The sequence below is a fragment of the Sinohyriopsis cumingii genome, chromosome 18 (assembly GCF_028554795.1).
Source record: "Sinohyriopsis cumingii isolate HCF-2022 chromosome 18, ASM2855479v2, whole genome shotgun sequence".
In the NCBI taxonomy this organism is placed as follows: Eukaryota; Metazoa; Mollusca; class Bivalvia; order Unionida; family Unionidae; genus Sinohyriopsis; species Sinohyriopsis cumingii.
Genome location: NC_142978.1, coordinates 67,205,274 through 67,222,517, shown reverse-complemented (window position 1 = coordinate 67,222,517; position 17,244 = coordinate 67,205,274). Strand labels below are relative to the sequence as shown.

Here is a 17,244-nt window from a genome sequence, read left to right as displayed (position 1 = left end):
TTGTGTGATGTGTTCCAAGGTGATAGTTGTATTGGGGTGAGTATAAAATGGTTAGCCTGAGTAAAAGTACTTTTCATCCATGTACATTAATATACAACAAGATGTCGATTTACTTGATTACTTATAACAATTATTGGACTATATTTTTTAAGATCGTGTATGGTCCCGGAATGTTGATGCATCACTGAATGAAAATATGTTTGCTTTGTCAATGACTGTACGTGTCTCTATATAGGAATGGAACATACGTAACCGAGACACAATAGTGCCTACGTATGATTTTTGCATTAATAACCTGAAGCCTAATATTTCGCTGTGGTAACACTTTCACTTGCCTTATATTCCCCCTCCCCCTCCCCAACAAAAAAAAAAGAAAAAGGAAACCAAACAAACTCAGATTGAAGATATAACTTGATGAAAATTTTAAACCTGACTCAAGTATAATTTATATGTGCATATGCCGAAACCTGGAATTTGATATTTGGCCTTACAGACATTCTCCATTAATACACCAGCCTTTATTTGAAGCTGGTCTAAAAATCGTTACAAGCTTGAATGTGGTCGAAAATAAATATGTAACGTACACTAAGACCGCCTGTGGTTCTTTTTAAGCATTGTGTTTCATTTTAGACAGTTGCTCTGGATTGCAGTTGCTAGCTTACCTTCGTACGGCGTTTGCATTTGGTGTATGTTCTCCCATACATCCCATCAATCCAAATACGTACGGCGAATTCACATACATTGATGGTCACTAAACTCCATTTGACGATGCGCCAATGCGGGTTCCGATTTATATTTTTTCAAACTGGTCGGCCATAAACATCTGCTCTATAATGTGGTTAGTCAAGTTCAGAATACAATCATTCAGCGATCAATACAATGAGTAAGGAGCTCTTTTCCACTAATTGAACTCGCATCTTTTATCCAGCTTTTCTGAAGCAATGAAAAATTTAATGCAACAGTAAGCAGACGACACAGTTATCTGTGTTCTTTATGTTTTGAACCAGTCATAATTTTTGCAATTCTTGAGTAGCTGATAAAGGTTTGTCTAGATCGAAGGCACAGAGCCACTGAGATTATATAGTTTCTGATAAACGTATCGATCTGACCATAAATCAGAATCAGTGAATCAGACAAATATCTTTCTCTCTGCTCTGTTCGTCCTTTGCAACCATCTCAGTTCCAGATTATTGATATATGTGCCTGAAGGAGAAGCACAGACTTAATCAATACAAATACGCATTTAAAGGATCCTAGAATTAAGTTTATTCCATGGGTCAGTAGAAGTTTAAATGGATTTAATTCTAGTGCAGAATTGTTTATAATTTGAGACAGCTTAGTATTGCTCTTTCCCATTTCTCAATTGTTGTATTCTAGCTTCTCACAACCCGGTTCGGATATCTAGCGCCGGTGCGCGCGCGCGCGCGCGAGTGTGTGTGTGTGTGTGTGTGTGTGTGTGCAATCATTCGCTCTAAGTTAAAGTTGTTGATCTTAAAAGTTCGTAAAAAAGGTGCACATGCAGGCTTACGTATCCCTTAGTAGAAAGGCGCCGAGGCAGTCACTTATATTGACGAATGTTTTGATACTGACTGTAAGCACTTAACGGACGAGAGTCACTATTACACCGAAAGGTTCATTAACAATAACAATTCACGAGAGAAACGATAGAACACCACTTGTAATAGTTTTCAAAACTCACTTTCTCTTTAAATGTTATTGATAAAAGTATTCGATCACAGCAGAAAATATACAAATCTCCCAGCCAGTAAATGAAATTTATTAATCACGTCGTCCTCTAGGGATAAGCCTGTGTGCAAGGATCCAATGACAGACTAAGGTTCTAATTTGTTCCATTATGATCCCTAATTACTGTTGACATCCACAAGAGCAGAAATTTTTCTTGTCTCAGGTTATGGACCATAAATCACTACAACACTCTTTCTGTTGAAACCCTCCCTTCATAATCGATATGAAGGAATAATATATTCGACCTAGAATCTTGTGTACAACTGCACTTAAGAAATGACCTAGACTCTTGTGTATAACTGCACTCAAGAAATGACATAGACTCTTGTGTATAACTGTACTCAAGAAATGACATGGACTCTTGTGTATAACTGCACTCAAGACATTACATATACTTTTGTGTATAACTGTACTCAAGAAATGACCTAGACTCTTGTGTATAACTGCACTCAATAAATGACCTACACCCGTTTACATAACTGCACTCAAGAAATGCCATGCACTCTTGTATATAACTGCACTATAGAAACGTCATGCTCTCTTGTGTATAACTGTTCTCAAGAAATCTTTATTTTACACTCCAATTTTAGTGTTCAGAAATATCATGTAGTCCATGATTGTTGTATTGGACACTGTTTAGACAGAATATTATGCCACAAACGTTCTGTTCATTTGACACTGTAGCAAACTCAGGGTTTAACCTATTTGTATCTACGATTCCATTTATAACTTTGTTAGATTTCAGTGATTGTTTGTTTAATATGGTGGAATCGGTGGTAGAAGATATTTCACCAATCAACCAATTAACCAATTATAAAGAGCAGACGTCATAATATACAGTATTCACAAGACTTTATGGCAGCATGAATTATTTGCGTAAAACGTAGACCCTCCTAATTTCTCACCTTACGTAGTTGTCGGGATATTTTCCTGTATACGTATTTGGTCATTTGAGGTAAGAGTAATTCTGTGCAGTAATTGATTGGGCCATGTTGTGTACTACGTTGCATGACATATCGATATATGCATCAGAAGAACGTGATGATAAATAATACGAATGCGATGCAAGGAACATCATGCAAGTGTGAAATTAAAAGCTTGTGAATATGTGGTCGTTAGTTAACTAAAAGATTTATAGATAATATAACAATTTTATCACGTTTAAGAACCCCTCGGGAAAAAACAAATCCATAGCAATCTCTACAAACTTTATGAATGTATATGAATATTATCTGTATTGAATGAATAAAAAGATTTAAACATTAGAGGAATTAAAGTTATTGCCAATACAAGACATAGAGATGTAAGTTGTCCATTTGTTTATCCACATTGGGACACGCTGCAAAACGTGACTAATACCTGAATGCAAAGTAAAACATTTATATTTTGCAGTGAAGGCATGCAATTAACAATGATGTCACTGTGACATCAAGATGACGGTATGCATGTAATTATGAATCGGTGCAATAAAACCAGCAATATTGATTGTAAAATTCTAATATTTATATGGCTTTTATGGGCGATGATGTCAAATTTTATCAAAAATGTAATGCGCCTTAAATAGATTTTAGACCGGATTACTAGTCTTTGAAACAGCTAATGTTTAAATAGATAAATAATTGCTGAATTTTATGCAAGAGATTATTTTCCAATTTTAACATTTCTTAATTGATGGTCTCCTGTTTATAAAACGTGAATGTCATGTGGAAATAGATCAGTGTGTCACCGTTGTACTATCTCGTAGTCTTTTTGTTATTAATTGGGCACATCCTCCCACAAAAGTCTTCGTCTAACAGCACTGTCATTTACCTCTCAGTAGGTGTCTGAATTGTCATGGCTTTCAATCTCTCAGAAGGCGAGACAAACATGTCAACCAGGTCATCTGCTATTATGTCACCTTTCATCCAATCGAACTCTCAAGCATGATTAACAAGAATTAGCATTTTATATTTTCAACAAAGCATACGTATTTATTATGTTGCACTGTGTGAAAACATGAGGTTTCCAATCAATACTATCAAAGATGAGCGACTGACTTTCCTTGGTAGCAAAATTATACCAAGCGCAGTCGTATCGAAGCATATTGATTTTTTTTGTGTTGGTTTTGTTGGATGGCTTTGAGTCCAGATTTCCACCAAACAATTTTTGTATAATTCCAAATTACTTACTAATTAAATGCACCAATACAATTACATTAATTGGGTAAGGATCCTCTGAAGCTTACTAGTTCTTACTGCATTGCTGGTGCCACATCTTGTGCTGTAATCGAATCAGTACGAAACATATCTAAATGCACTTAATCCAATCAATCCTATTCATATATATCTGAATGCTTGTAATTCAATTAATCCAATACATATGTGAATGCATGTAATCCAAAATCAATCCATTACATATGTGAATGCATGTAATCCAATACATAGTGTATGCATGTAATCCTATTGATCCAATACAAAGTGAATGCATGTAATCCAATTAATCCAATACATATCTGAATGCACGTAATACAATTAATGCAATACATATGTGAATGCGTGTAATCCAAAATCAATCCAATACATATGTGAAAGCATGTAATACAATTAATCCAATGCATAGTGAATGCATGTAATCCAATAATATCTCAATGCGTGTAATCCAACTAATCCGATGCATAGTGAATGCATGTCATCAAATTAACCCGATACATATCTGAATGCATGTAATCTAATTAATCCGATACATATCTGAATGCATATAATCCAATTAGTCCAATACATATCTGAAAATATGTAATCTAATTAATCCAATACATATCTGAATGCATGTAATCTAATTAATCCAATACATATCTGAATGCATATAATCCAATTAATCCAATTCATATCTGAATGCATGCAATCCAGGCAATCCGATCCATAGTGAATGCATGTAATCCAGTCAATCTGATCCATAATGAATACTTGTAATCCAGTCAATCTGATCCATAATGAATACATGTAATCCAGTCAATCTGATCCATAATGAATACATGTAATCCAGTCAAACCGACCCATAATGAATGCATGTAATCCAGTCAATCCGATCCCTAGTGAATGCATGCAATCCAGTCAATCCGATGCATATGTGAATGCATGTAAATCCAGTCCATCCCATACATAGTGATTGCATGTAATCTATTCAGTCCAAAACATAATGTGTGTGTGTTATTTGGATTTTTAACGTAGCTTTAACAATTTGTCAGTCATATCGCTACGATGTCTGCAGAGTGGCAGTTTATAGCGATGTCGAGTACTGGCGCATCATGCCACACACATGTAGCATGATGTCCTACCCAGTCACATTATCCTGGCACGTTTTTACAAGTCTTTGGTATGACTCGGCCGGGGATTGAACCCACGACCTCTCGCATCCGAGGCGGACGTTCTAACCACTAGGCTACCGGAACGGTCCCATAGTGAATGGATATAATCACATCAATCTGTTACATATGTGAATGCGTGTAATCCAGTCAATCCGATACATATATGAATGCATGTATACCAATCAGTCCGATACATATGTGAATGCATGTAATCCAATCAGTTCGATACATACGCGAATGCATGTAATCCAGTCAATCCGATTCATATGTGAATGCACGATATCCAATCAGTCCGATACATACGTGAATGCATGTAATCCAGTCAATCCGATTCATATGTGAATGCACGATATCCAATCAGTCCGATATATACGTGAATGCATGTAATCCAGTCAATCCGACTCATATGTGAATGCATGTAATCAAATTAATCAGATACAGAAGTGAATGCATGTAATCCAGTCAATCCGATTCATATGTGAATCAGTGTACTCCAGTATATATATGTGAATGCATGTAATCCAGTCAATCCGATACAGAAGTGAATGCATGTAATCCAATCAGTCCAATAAATATGTTAATGCGAGCAATACAAAATCAGTCCGATGCATATGTGAATGCATGTAATCGTAAACAGTCCGAAACACAGGTTAATGTTAGTATTACAAAATCATTCCGATACGTATATGAATGCATGTATACCAATCATTCCGATACGTATATGAATGCATGTATACCAATCATTCCGATACGTATATGAATGCATGTAATCGAAACTCAGTTCGAAGCATATGTAATGGCTGTAGTACAAACAAATCCGATACCTTATGTTAATATATGTAATATGAAAAATTATATATATATATATATATATATATATATATATATATATATATATATATATATATATATAAATGGCTGTAATGCAAATATATTAATGGCTGTACAACCAATCCAATACATTATGTTGATGCCTGCAATACAAAATCAGTCCGATTCATTATGTTAATGCATATAATACAAAATCAATCTGATGCATATGTTAATGCGTGTAATAATAATTCGATTCATATGTATTTACATGTAATCGAAACATAATCCGATAAATATATTAATGCGTGTAATATAATCATACATTACAGATGCGAATGCATGTAATCCAATCAATACGTTACATATGTGAATGTATGTAATCCAATCAATACTATACATATGTGAACGCATGTAATCCAATCACTACGTTACATATGATATGTGAATGCATTTAATCCAATCAGTACTATAAATATGTTAGTGGATGTAATCCAATTCCATGGATTACATGCATACACATATGTAACATATTGTTTGGGTTACATGCATACACTTATGTATAGTAATGATTGGGTTACATGCATACATATATGTATAGTATTGATTGGATTATATTGATTCACATATGTATAGTATTGATCGGATGGCATGCATTCACATATGTATCATATTCATTGGATTACATGCATACATATATGTATAGTATTGATTGGATTACAAGCAAACCCATATGTATAGTATTGATTGGATTACAAGCAAACCTATATGTATAGTATTGATTGGATTACAAGCATACACATATGTATTGTATAACATGCATTCACATATGTAAAGTAATGACTGGATTACATGCATGCTCATATGTATAGTATTGATGGGATTACATGTATTCACATAGGTAACGTAATGACTGGATTAAATGCATACACATGTCATAGCATTGATAGGATTAAATGCATACACTTACGTAATATATTGATTGGATTACATGCATTCGCATCTGTAATGTATTGATGCGATTACATGCATTCATATATGTAATGTATTGATGCGATTACATGCATTCACATATGTAACGTATTGGCTGGATTAAATGCATGCACATATTACAGTATTGACTGGATTACATGCATTCATATATGTAACGTATAGATGCGATAACATGCATTCACATATGTAACGTACTGACTGGATTAAATGCATACACATATTTTAGTATTGATAGGATTAAATGAATACACTTATGTAACGTATTGATTGGATTACATGTATTCACATATATAACGTACTAACTGGATTAAATACATACACATATTATAGTATTGATTGGATTACGTGCATTCATATATGTAATGTATTGATGCGATTACATGCATTCACATATGTAACGTATTGGCTGGATTAAATGCATACACATATTATAATATTGATTGGATTACATGCATTCGCATTTGTAACGTATTGACTGGATTCAATGCATACACATATTATAGTACTGATAGGATTAAATGCATACACTTATGTAAAGTATTGATTGGATTACATGTATTCACATATGTAACGTACTAACTGGATTAAATACATACACATATTATAGTATTGATTGGATTACATGTATTCACACATGTAACGTATTGGCTGGATTAAATGCATACACATATTATAGTACTGACTGGATTACATGCATTCGCATTTGTAACGTATTGATGGGATTACATGTATTCACATATGTAACGTGTTGGCTGGATTAAATGCATACACATATTATAGTAATGATAGGATGAAATGAATATACTTATGTAAAGTATTGATTGGATTACATGTATTCACACATGCAACGTACTAACTGGATTAAATGCATACACATATCATAGCATTGCTTGGATTACATGCATTCACTTATGTAAAGTATTGATTGGATTACATGCATTTACTTATGTATAGTACTGACTGGATTAAATGCATACACATATTATAGTATTGATAGGATTACATGCATTCGCAATTGTAACGTATTGATGGGATTACATGCATTCACATATGTAACGTGTTGACTGGATTAAATGCATACACATATTATAGTATTGATAGGATTAAATGCATACACTTATGTAAAGTATTGACTGGATTACATGTATTCACATATTTAGCGTATTAACTGGATTAAATACATACACATTTTATAGTATTGATAGGATTAAATGCATACACTTATGTAAGGTATTGACTGGATTACATGTATTCACATATGAAGCGTGTTAACTGGATTAAATACATACACATTTTATAGCCTTCATTGGATTACATGTATTAACATATGTAAAGTATTGACTGGATTAAAATCATACACATATGTATAGCATTGATGGGATTACATGTGTTCACCTATGTAACGTATTGACTGGATTAAATGTATACACTTATGTAAAGTATTGATAGGATTCAATGCATACACATATGTGAAGTATTGATTGGATTACATGCATTCGCATCCGTAATGTATTGATGCGATTACATGCATTCACATATATAACGTATTGGCTGGATTAAATGCATACACATATGTAAAGTATTGATTGGATTACGTGCATTCATATATGTATTGTATTGATGCGATTACATGTATTCACATATGTAACGTATTGGCTGGATTAAATGCATACACATATTATAGTATTGATAGGATTACATGCATACACTTATGTAAAGTATTGGCTGGATTACATGTATTCACACTTGTAACGTACTAACTGGATTAAATACATACACATATTATAGTATTGATTGGATTACATGCATTCACTTATGTATAGTATTGATGGGATTACATGCATTCGCATATATATATATATATATATATATATATATATATATATATATATATATATATATATTTATGTGTGTGTGTGTGTGTGTGTGTGTGTGTGTGCTTTGTCTCTTTTGGAGCATCATTGTGGTGCGTAGCCTTAGTCATAAGTGAATCATAGGACGAGGTTTATTGTAGACAAGAAACATTTTTGAATGCTTTTATTAGATTGCATCGCCTAATGAAAGATTAGCATCAACACGAGACGAAACTCTCAAACTACGGTTGAATTGATTTGTAAAATTCAAGCCTAATCTTTATCATCGTCTGAATCACTTCATGCCCTCGCTGTTATCTTATGTTGTTGCGTACATATTCATCGCTTGTATAACTTACTTTTTAACACCCTTTCATAAACTTTCAGTAGCAAGCAGGGGAATATCTACTGAATCATTTAATACCCATGTTGATTTTGCATGTCTGAATTTTGTCTGTCGAAGTCTCAACTAAACAATAATTTCAACAGAAGAGTGGAACGCTTGATACGTATAATACACTAATCGGACAATCTTGAAAGATAATCAAAACATATACATAAAACTATATGGTATAAATGGGATCATTCACGTGGTTGGTGAATGATTAGATAAGAAGCAATTTAAATCCTTCAAGAACCATATTATGTACACAAAAGTATATTCTCGACTCACCTCTCCTGTTTCAATATGTGACACCCGAGGCAGATATGGACAGATATTCAGTGATGGACATGACTGTTCAGCACGAATGATTTTTATCAGTAATTTATAGTTGACACCACTCTATTCCCCACTTGGATTGATAATTATGAGTGTGCCCAGATATATTAAATTTCTTGCACTGAGTCTGGAACGGATATATTTGTAGACTTTGGTTACACCTCTGGGTGAAGAAAGTGTAGATGGAATTATGTGCAAATGAGCCTTCATTCAGTCAAGTCTCGAGAGATCCCACGTGCGAAGATGAGGGTTGTTCTGCTGCCTGTTAAACAATAATAACATTTTAGAAAGAATTGTTCTATCTCTATTCTGCATTGCGATCGAATGGTTCCAAAAGATATTGAAAACATTTTATTTCTTTTTTTTCTTTCTTTTTTTGTGGTTGTAACAGCAAGCCGATATTGCTCGATGATAACACCAAAGTTATATCCACTAGGTCACACAAAGTGAAATGAGAAATGTAATGAAAAACAATTCAAAAAGATTAAATTTAAATTTAAAACCAGTTTCATACCATAGAGCAATTGAAAACTTTCCTTTTGATAAGAAACACGATCTAGTTTTCAATATGTATCAATTTAATATTCAGAATCATTTACCTCAGCCCGATACATAACTACATGATTATTAGAGAGATTTTTTGCATCCCCTAAACGTCTTTTTATCTCAACTTAAAAGGTTCCAATTAAAAACATTTGAAACATTGAATTAACTTTCCATATGACAAATATCAACAAATTCAGTCTAACAAAGTCCTGACAAAACGAGGAGGATGGTGGTACATTCTGTCAATTGGACTTAAGAGCGATTTTATTTTTTTAACAAACGATATAATTATGTCATTTTGATGATACACAAGGGAAAATAGACTTTTCAATTATTTATGTCAAAGGACAGTCCATTAATGTTTCTGTTGCTACCAGACTTAATCCACTTGGAAGTGTATATTTGTTGACTGCTGCCACGTTTGATCCACTTGGTTGTTTCAATGACTTGATTGCTGCCGCACTTGATCCACTTGGATGTGTCGATTACTGGACTTAAGCAACATTTATTCCTTTCTCTTTCCAAAACGTTTTATTGGTTTCCGACTCCACCAAGACTTTCCCTCTTTTTTTTGTCCAACAACAGATACTAATTATATTTTTTTTCGTCTTGTCCCTCAATATACACTAATTAAAACAAAAGATGCAATTAAAGAAGGCAAACAGTTTTAATTTAAACATCAACATGACTTTGAGGAAATATACGAGTCGTTCATAAATTCATAAATGGCAAAAAGTGCTCAACTTTCTTCTATATATATATAAAGAGTCATGAATATATTTCGCAGTCTCGAAAAATGTTTATAACACAGTCGAAGAGAATGGTCTGATAATAATAAACATGCAACTTTCGGAAGAGTCTTTATACAATCATGGAAGGAATTTGTGGCTATCTGTAATGTCTGTTGCCACTATTTTTAGGAATGAAAAATGCAACTGCTCTTCGCTTTTGTCAAATCTGAAACGGCTGATCAAGAAAGCATTTTAAAAAATCTGGATTTGTTTTGTGTCCTGTATATTCTCTATGAATGTGGCCTTTGCGAAGAATTTTTAGTGGCCCTATTGCTTTCCTATTGCTTTCTTTTCACCAATTATTTTAAAATATATAGGTCAGGTTATTTTCACCGCATTCGTTGAGATCTGAAGCGTGTTTAGTTTCAGATTATCTCAACAACAGCATAGTATCCCATGATGGTTATTATTATTCTCTGACAATATTTGTATTAAGCATTTGTTCACACATTGCACGCAACAAGATTGGCATATGGCTTATTAAAATTTAGAATAGAGAACTATTGATAAAAAAGCTAAGGTGGATTTAGGAGATTTATCACTTGATAAATGAAACGTCATCCTGTGTAAATACCGTCCTTCCAGTCAGGATTTACTTTTATTATGGAAATCTCTTACTTCCATATATTCATGCCTCCATATGCGTAAAGATATATAGGAACTACGAACTTTTATTTTTCTTAAGGAGACGACAATTATTAAATTAGAGACGAATGATATTGATGTGAGACCTCAACTTTCCCATGCGGTAAAGAAATTGCGCATTTCCCATTCATTGGTCTTTGCGGTAGTTAAGTCTTTAGGTTGGTGTAATTTGAGTTTTTATGTGGGTGTAGTTTCTAAATCAGGCTTGCATAATTTGTGTTCTGCTAATACTTGAAGCCATTATATCACAAAATGTCAGAAGCCATATCACAGTTAATGGCTTCATCATAGGAGGGAACCACTACAAAGTGAGGACTGATCTATGATTTTCCGGCATATATTCTTATTGTTAATTTTTTTAAAACGATTTACGGCAGATATATAGTGTATATTTAAAATGCAATATTTATTCTTTTGATGAATTCTGTCCATGACAATTCATTTATTTTTAAATGAAATTAGCCGTGCATATGACATTGTTTATCGTGTAACCTATCAAACAGGCCTGTAAGGGCACTTAATGCGATCATTATTTAGTTGATTGTTTTCTAAAGAAATCAAGGTATATATAATTAATTATAGAGAATTATAAATATACACCAGACAGAACAGAAAGGGCTATCCCTGGATTCTATAGAAGTATGCTTGATTATAGTAGGCAAAATTATTATTTAATACAAATAATACTATCATAGTATCATAATATCATACTTTCATAGGAATCAAGAATGACTATGCAGATAGATGAGTATTAATTACTAAGTCGTCATCCAGTGTGTCTGTTACGCACGAGTGCATATTACACGGATTAAGTTGCATCATTTTTGTGATGTATGTTTAGTCGTGAGGAAATATGGGCTGGGTTCGAATCTCCGTCGAGTACGAATGAAACGTTATATATATATATATATATATATATATATATATATATATATATATATATATATATATCCGTGGAGGAGGGAAGATATTGTAATAGTCGAAACTTTACTGATTATCTGCTGAAATACCAATAACGTATTTCGGAATATTGTATATAATGCCGGGATTTCAAAAAGGACACAGAACAACTTCCCATATTTAATGGTAGACCGTTTCTGGTTTGGTAGAATCGATAGCTTCTGGAACGGTTGCATCTTCATGTTTTCGAAAGGAAAAATAAAGTCTATCAAAAAAGTGATTATATAATCAATTAAAAAGCAGAAGAAAAGAAGTATAATTTAGCTGGGTAGGATGGTATATAATCAATTAAAAAGCAGAAAAAAAGAAGTATAATTTAGCTGGGTAGGATGGTAGTGTATAACAATAATGTGATCGGGTATATATTCTCGTTGAATAAAATTCCCCAAATATTGCTTTCTCCTTCACATATGATAACATTAAAGTTTGGAGAATAGATCATAGTAGGAATTTTGAGCACTCTATACCTCGGTTAACTTCTGTGGAAAGAAGGTTGCATTCCTCTTATGAAAGTTAACCCTCTCTCTCTCTTAATTTGCGAGCTGCACAACCGGGGGCAATGTGGTTATGTCCGTGAAGAACAAATAACGAGATCTTCTTACGACATACAATTTCCTAGTTAATCCACAGGTTGCCAGCCCGGAGGTCGTGCTTTTGTCGAATGGATTTCGTAGCCGTTTATGCGACAGAGACTGGGTCTACCAGACCCAGAGTTTATTGCTGTGGACCCAAGTGTCGCAGATAAACCTCGAGAAGGTTGACTGTGCAAGCCGATCGATTTCTTCGACGATCTCGTTGATACAGAGCTGATGATTGAGGCACGGCTCGCTGAGATTAATCTTATGAGCAGCGATCTTCATGTGGCGACTTTGTTATAGCGATTCTATGAGAAACTTGATTTACTACAAAATTTGTTATCTCAGTATAGAATGCTCATACTTATAAGATGCTCAAACTAGCACTAAAATTTACGTTAGTATACAAACACATTAAACGTATGCAATATACGAGCTGAAAGGGAATTCTGGGTGTAACAAAGTTATAGATCGTGTCAAGTTCATCATAATCTCAGACCATTATTGATGGGATTCTAATAGAAAATCCATCCGTTATTACTAGAAGAGTTTCGTTTTTGTCTCGTAAATCTGAGCATTACTGACTGGAGACGGGGATTAAGACCGTCCAATTGTTCATTGCTCAAGAAGCATTAAGACAAGTGAGAGTGTCCTTGAAATGTTAGATTAAGACCGTTCTTTAGTTCATTGCTCAAGAAGCATTAAGACAACTGAGGGTGTCCTTGAAATGTTAAGGACACAATTATTGATACTGGGTAACTTGACCTTTAACAATTAAAAAGAAAGAAAAGCAATACTATTTAATTCTGTTTCTTGAACCTGATATTCTAGACATTGTCATTACGAAAAAAAAATATTTCAAAACCTTTGGATACTCAGTTGCGGTCTAGTCCATTTTTACAATGTAATGATCATGCAACCTTTTGCAAGTAAAATTCTCCAGCTGTAACCATCTAGTGTCTATTCATGTATAATCGATAGGGAAGGAACGTTAGTGAAAACAAAACAGCAAATGCAGGATTTACCTATCTAGTATAAGTATTAAAAATGTGTCTGTTGTACATTGAAGTAAAGTACTAAAGTGGATTTGACTCCTCTTATTTCAGACACATCAGCTTCCACAATCTGTACTGAATCAGAAGGTCATTTTGGTTTCACAATCACTGCCCTTTGTCATCTTTATTCATGACCTTCGTTCAGGTCAATAGATATAACATTTATTTTCATCGATGCGCTCAAAATTGTATTACTCACTCTCGATCCGAACGAATAATCGAATAACATAAATAATGCAAATTAGTATTTAATCTGTCAGATCTGCGAATTATCATTACCCTAGAGCGTGAGAGAAAAGAGGATAGAAAAATGCAACACAACGCGAGATATTACGACATTTGCCAAAGCAAATAATCCAGTAAATGGACAAGAAATTGTTTCATTATATTTAAAAAAATAAACAAAGAAAGCGCAAACAATACAAATCATAATATATTTCATAAGAATGAACAAGGAGGACATATCATTTTGAATGCAATATAGTAGTGAAATAATGTTCCCAGGTTTCAACTCTAAATACGTATTTAGATGCATTTCCTGACGGCCATGTTTGTTACATACATTTAGCTCACGTTTTCAGTTTTCTAGAAAGGCACATATGTCTTAACGCGTCTCCTTAAGAAGAGACTTTAAACACACATAATTATATATTACAGATTCTGAATTGCTACTTTTATGATATAATTTGTGTGCAAGTTGTATATACGACAGATGCTGGTCCGATAATTGAATAATATGACTATTGCATGTTGTAAGTACGTACACGAGTTCTAATTAGGGTACAATAAATATTGTGTACAACCATACAGAACTAAGCACAAAACGCTGCTTTTGCGGAAAATTAAACGTATAGCACACAACCATTCCTGTCTCTTTATCGTCGGTAGGAAATGGATCGGAACATGCTAAATATTATTTTTCAAGACGTAGTATTTCACTACGAACTTATTTATGCGGGCATTCGACCAAGTTCTTTAAATTTAAACAAAAAACATCCTTGCAGCAGTGATTGAAAGGGAAGTTAAATTTTGCTCTATACTCCTGGCAAATTGTATATAACCTAATGAACATTAATTTAAACATGCTCCTTTGGTATATAATCTAATGAACATTAATTGATATATGGTCCGTTTATATATAATCCACTCTAAATGTAAACAGAGATGGTACCTAACACAGTGACAGTACATAACACAGGAACAGTACCTAATACAGGGACAGTACCTAACACTGAGACTGTACATAACACAGGGATAGTATATAACAGGGACAGTACCTAACACAGAGACTGTACATAAGACAGGGACATTATATAACACAGGGACAGTAGCTAACACAGGTACTATACTTAACACAGAGGCAGTACATAATTCGGGGACTGGAAACTCCAGAGTGTAGCCATATATAAATCGTGGTCTTTTAATATGCAAATAAGGTTCTCATATGTCAGTTGAAACGTAAGGTCGAGGTTACAGGCGGTATGACTTTACCATCGGGATAGAATCATGACTGCTTTTATAGGTGAAAGATTGATTTAGGCTTAAACAGTGGAAAGCAATTTTTGGTCCTTTTCTATGTGAGATAAGATTTAATATTTTGCTCTGATAAGTAGAAAATATACCTTCCACTCTGACTTTTGAAATAGCTGAGATAATGTCAGTGAAAAGAACTATTTATTTTTAATTTTTTTCCTTTTGAATTAGGTTAATCTTTATGTTCAATGATATGGTTTTAAAATGGGTAAATTAAATGACTTATTGAGCTTAAATTACTAGGAAGAACTTTTTCGATGTACCGAGAGTGTATAAACGAATATTTTTGGCGCAACGATCGTATAATGGTTGTGTCATTTAAAATGATCACATTAAAAATCTAACACCTAATGCTGGTCCTTTATTATCTATGGTCCGTTGGTATGTAATCTAATGAACATTAATTGAAACATAGTCCATTTGTATATAACCTAATGAACATTAATTTAAACATGCTCCTTTGGTATATAATCTAATGAACATTAATTGATATATGGTCCGTTTATATATAATCCAACAAAAATTAATTTATACATGTTCCGTTGGCATATGATCTAATGAACAATACTGATACATGGTCCTTTGGAAAACATCTAATGAACATTAATTGAAACATGGTCTTTTTGTATATAATCTAATGAACAATAATTGAAGCATGTTCCTGTGGCATATAATCAAATGAACATTAATTGAAACATGATTCTTTGGTATATAATCTAATGAACACTAATTGATACATGGTCGTTTATAAATAATCTAACGAACATTAACTGATACATGTTCCGCTGGTTTATAATCTAATGAACATTAACTGATACATGGTCCATTTGTATTAATCTAATGAGCATTAATTGAAACACTGCCCATTGGTATATAATCTAATGAGCATTATTTGATACATTGTCCGTTGGTATTCATCTAAAAAACATTAATTGATACATGGTCTGTTTGTATATGAGCTAATGACCATTAATTGTTACAGGGTCCGTTTGTATGTAATTAAACGAACATTAATTGATACATGTTCCGTTGGTATATAATCTAATGAACATTACTTGGAAATGGTCCGTTATGATATAATCAAATGAACATCAATTGATACTTGGTCCGTTGGTATTCATCTAATGAGCATTAATTGATACATGGTCTGTTGGTATAAAATCTAATGAACATTAATTGATATGGTTCAGCACAAACGCAGCCACATATTACATTCTCTGAAAATATATGACAATTAATTTACGTAGATGACAGCTTTTAGAAGAAAGACAAGCATCATGTATATATCCTAATGATCATTTATTGATACGTGATCCGTTCGTATATAATCTAATGAATAATAATTGATAAATAGTCCGTTGGTATATAATATAATGAACATTGATTGATACATTTTCCTTTGGTATAGAATCTAATGAACATTAATTGATACATGGTGCTTTGGTATACAATCTAATGAAAAATAATTAAAACAGGGTCCTTTGATATAAAATCTAATGAACACTACTTTACACATGGTCCGTTTGTATATAATCTAACACATTAATCAATACATGTTCCGTTGGTGTATACTCTAATAAACGTTAATTGATACATAGTCAGTAATATATAATCTTATGAACATTAATTGGTACATGGTGCGTTGGTATTCCTCTAAAGAGTATTAATGGACA

At 33.3% G+C, this 17,244-nt stretch overlaps 1 protein-coding gene across 1 annotated transcript in view; it reads left to right on the top strand.

The window, feature by feature from the left end:
- LOC149776846 (uncharacterized) overlaps positions 1-1,923 on the top strand; it is a 22,459-nt gene extending 20,536 nt beyond the window's left edge. The window contains exon 9 of the mRNA XM_089941360.1: positions 1,910-1,923. Within this exon, the coding sequence (XP_089797486.1) occupies positions 1,910-1,923 (14 nt within the window). The remainder of the gene's footprint in view (positions 1-1,909) is intronic.
- The last annotated feature ends 15,321 nt before the right edge of the window (positions 1,924-17,244 follow it).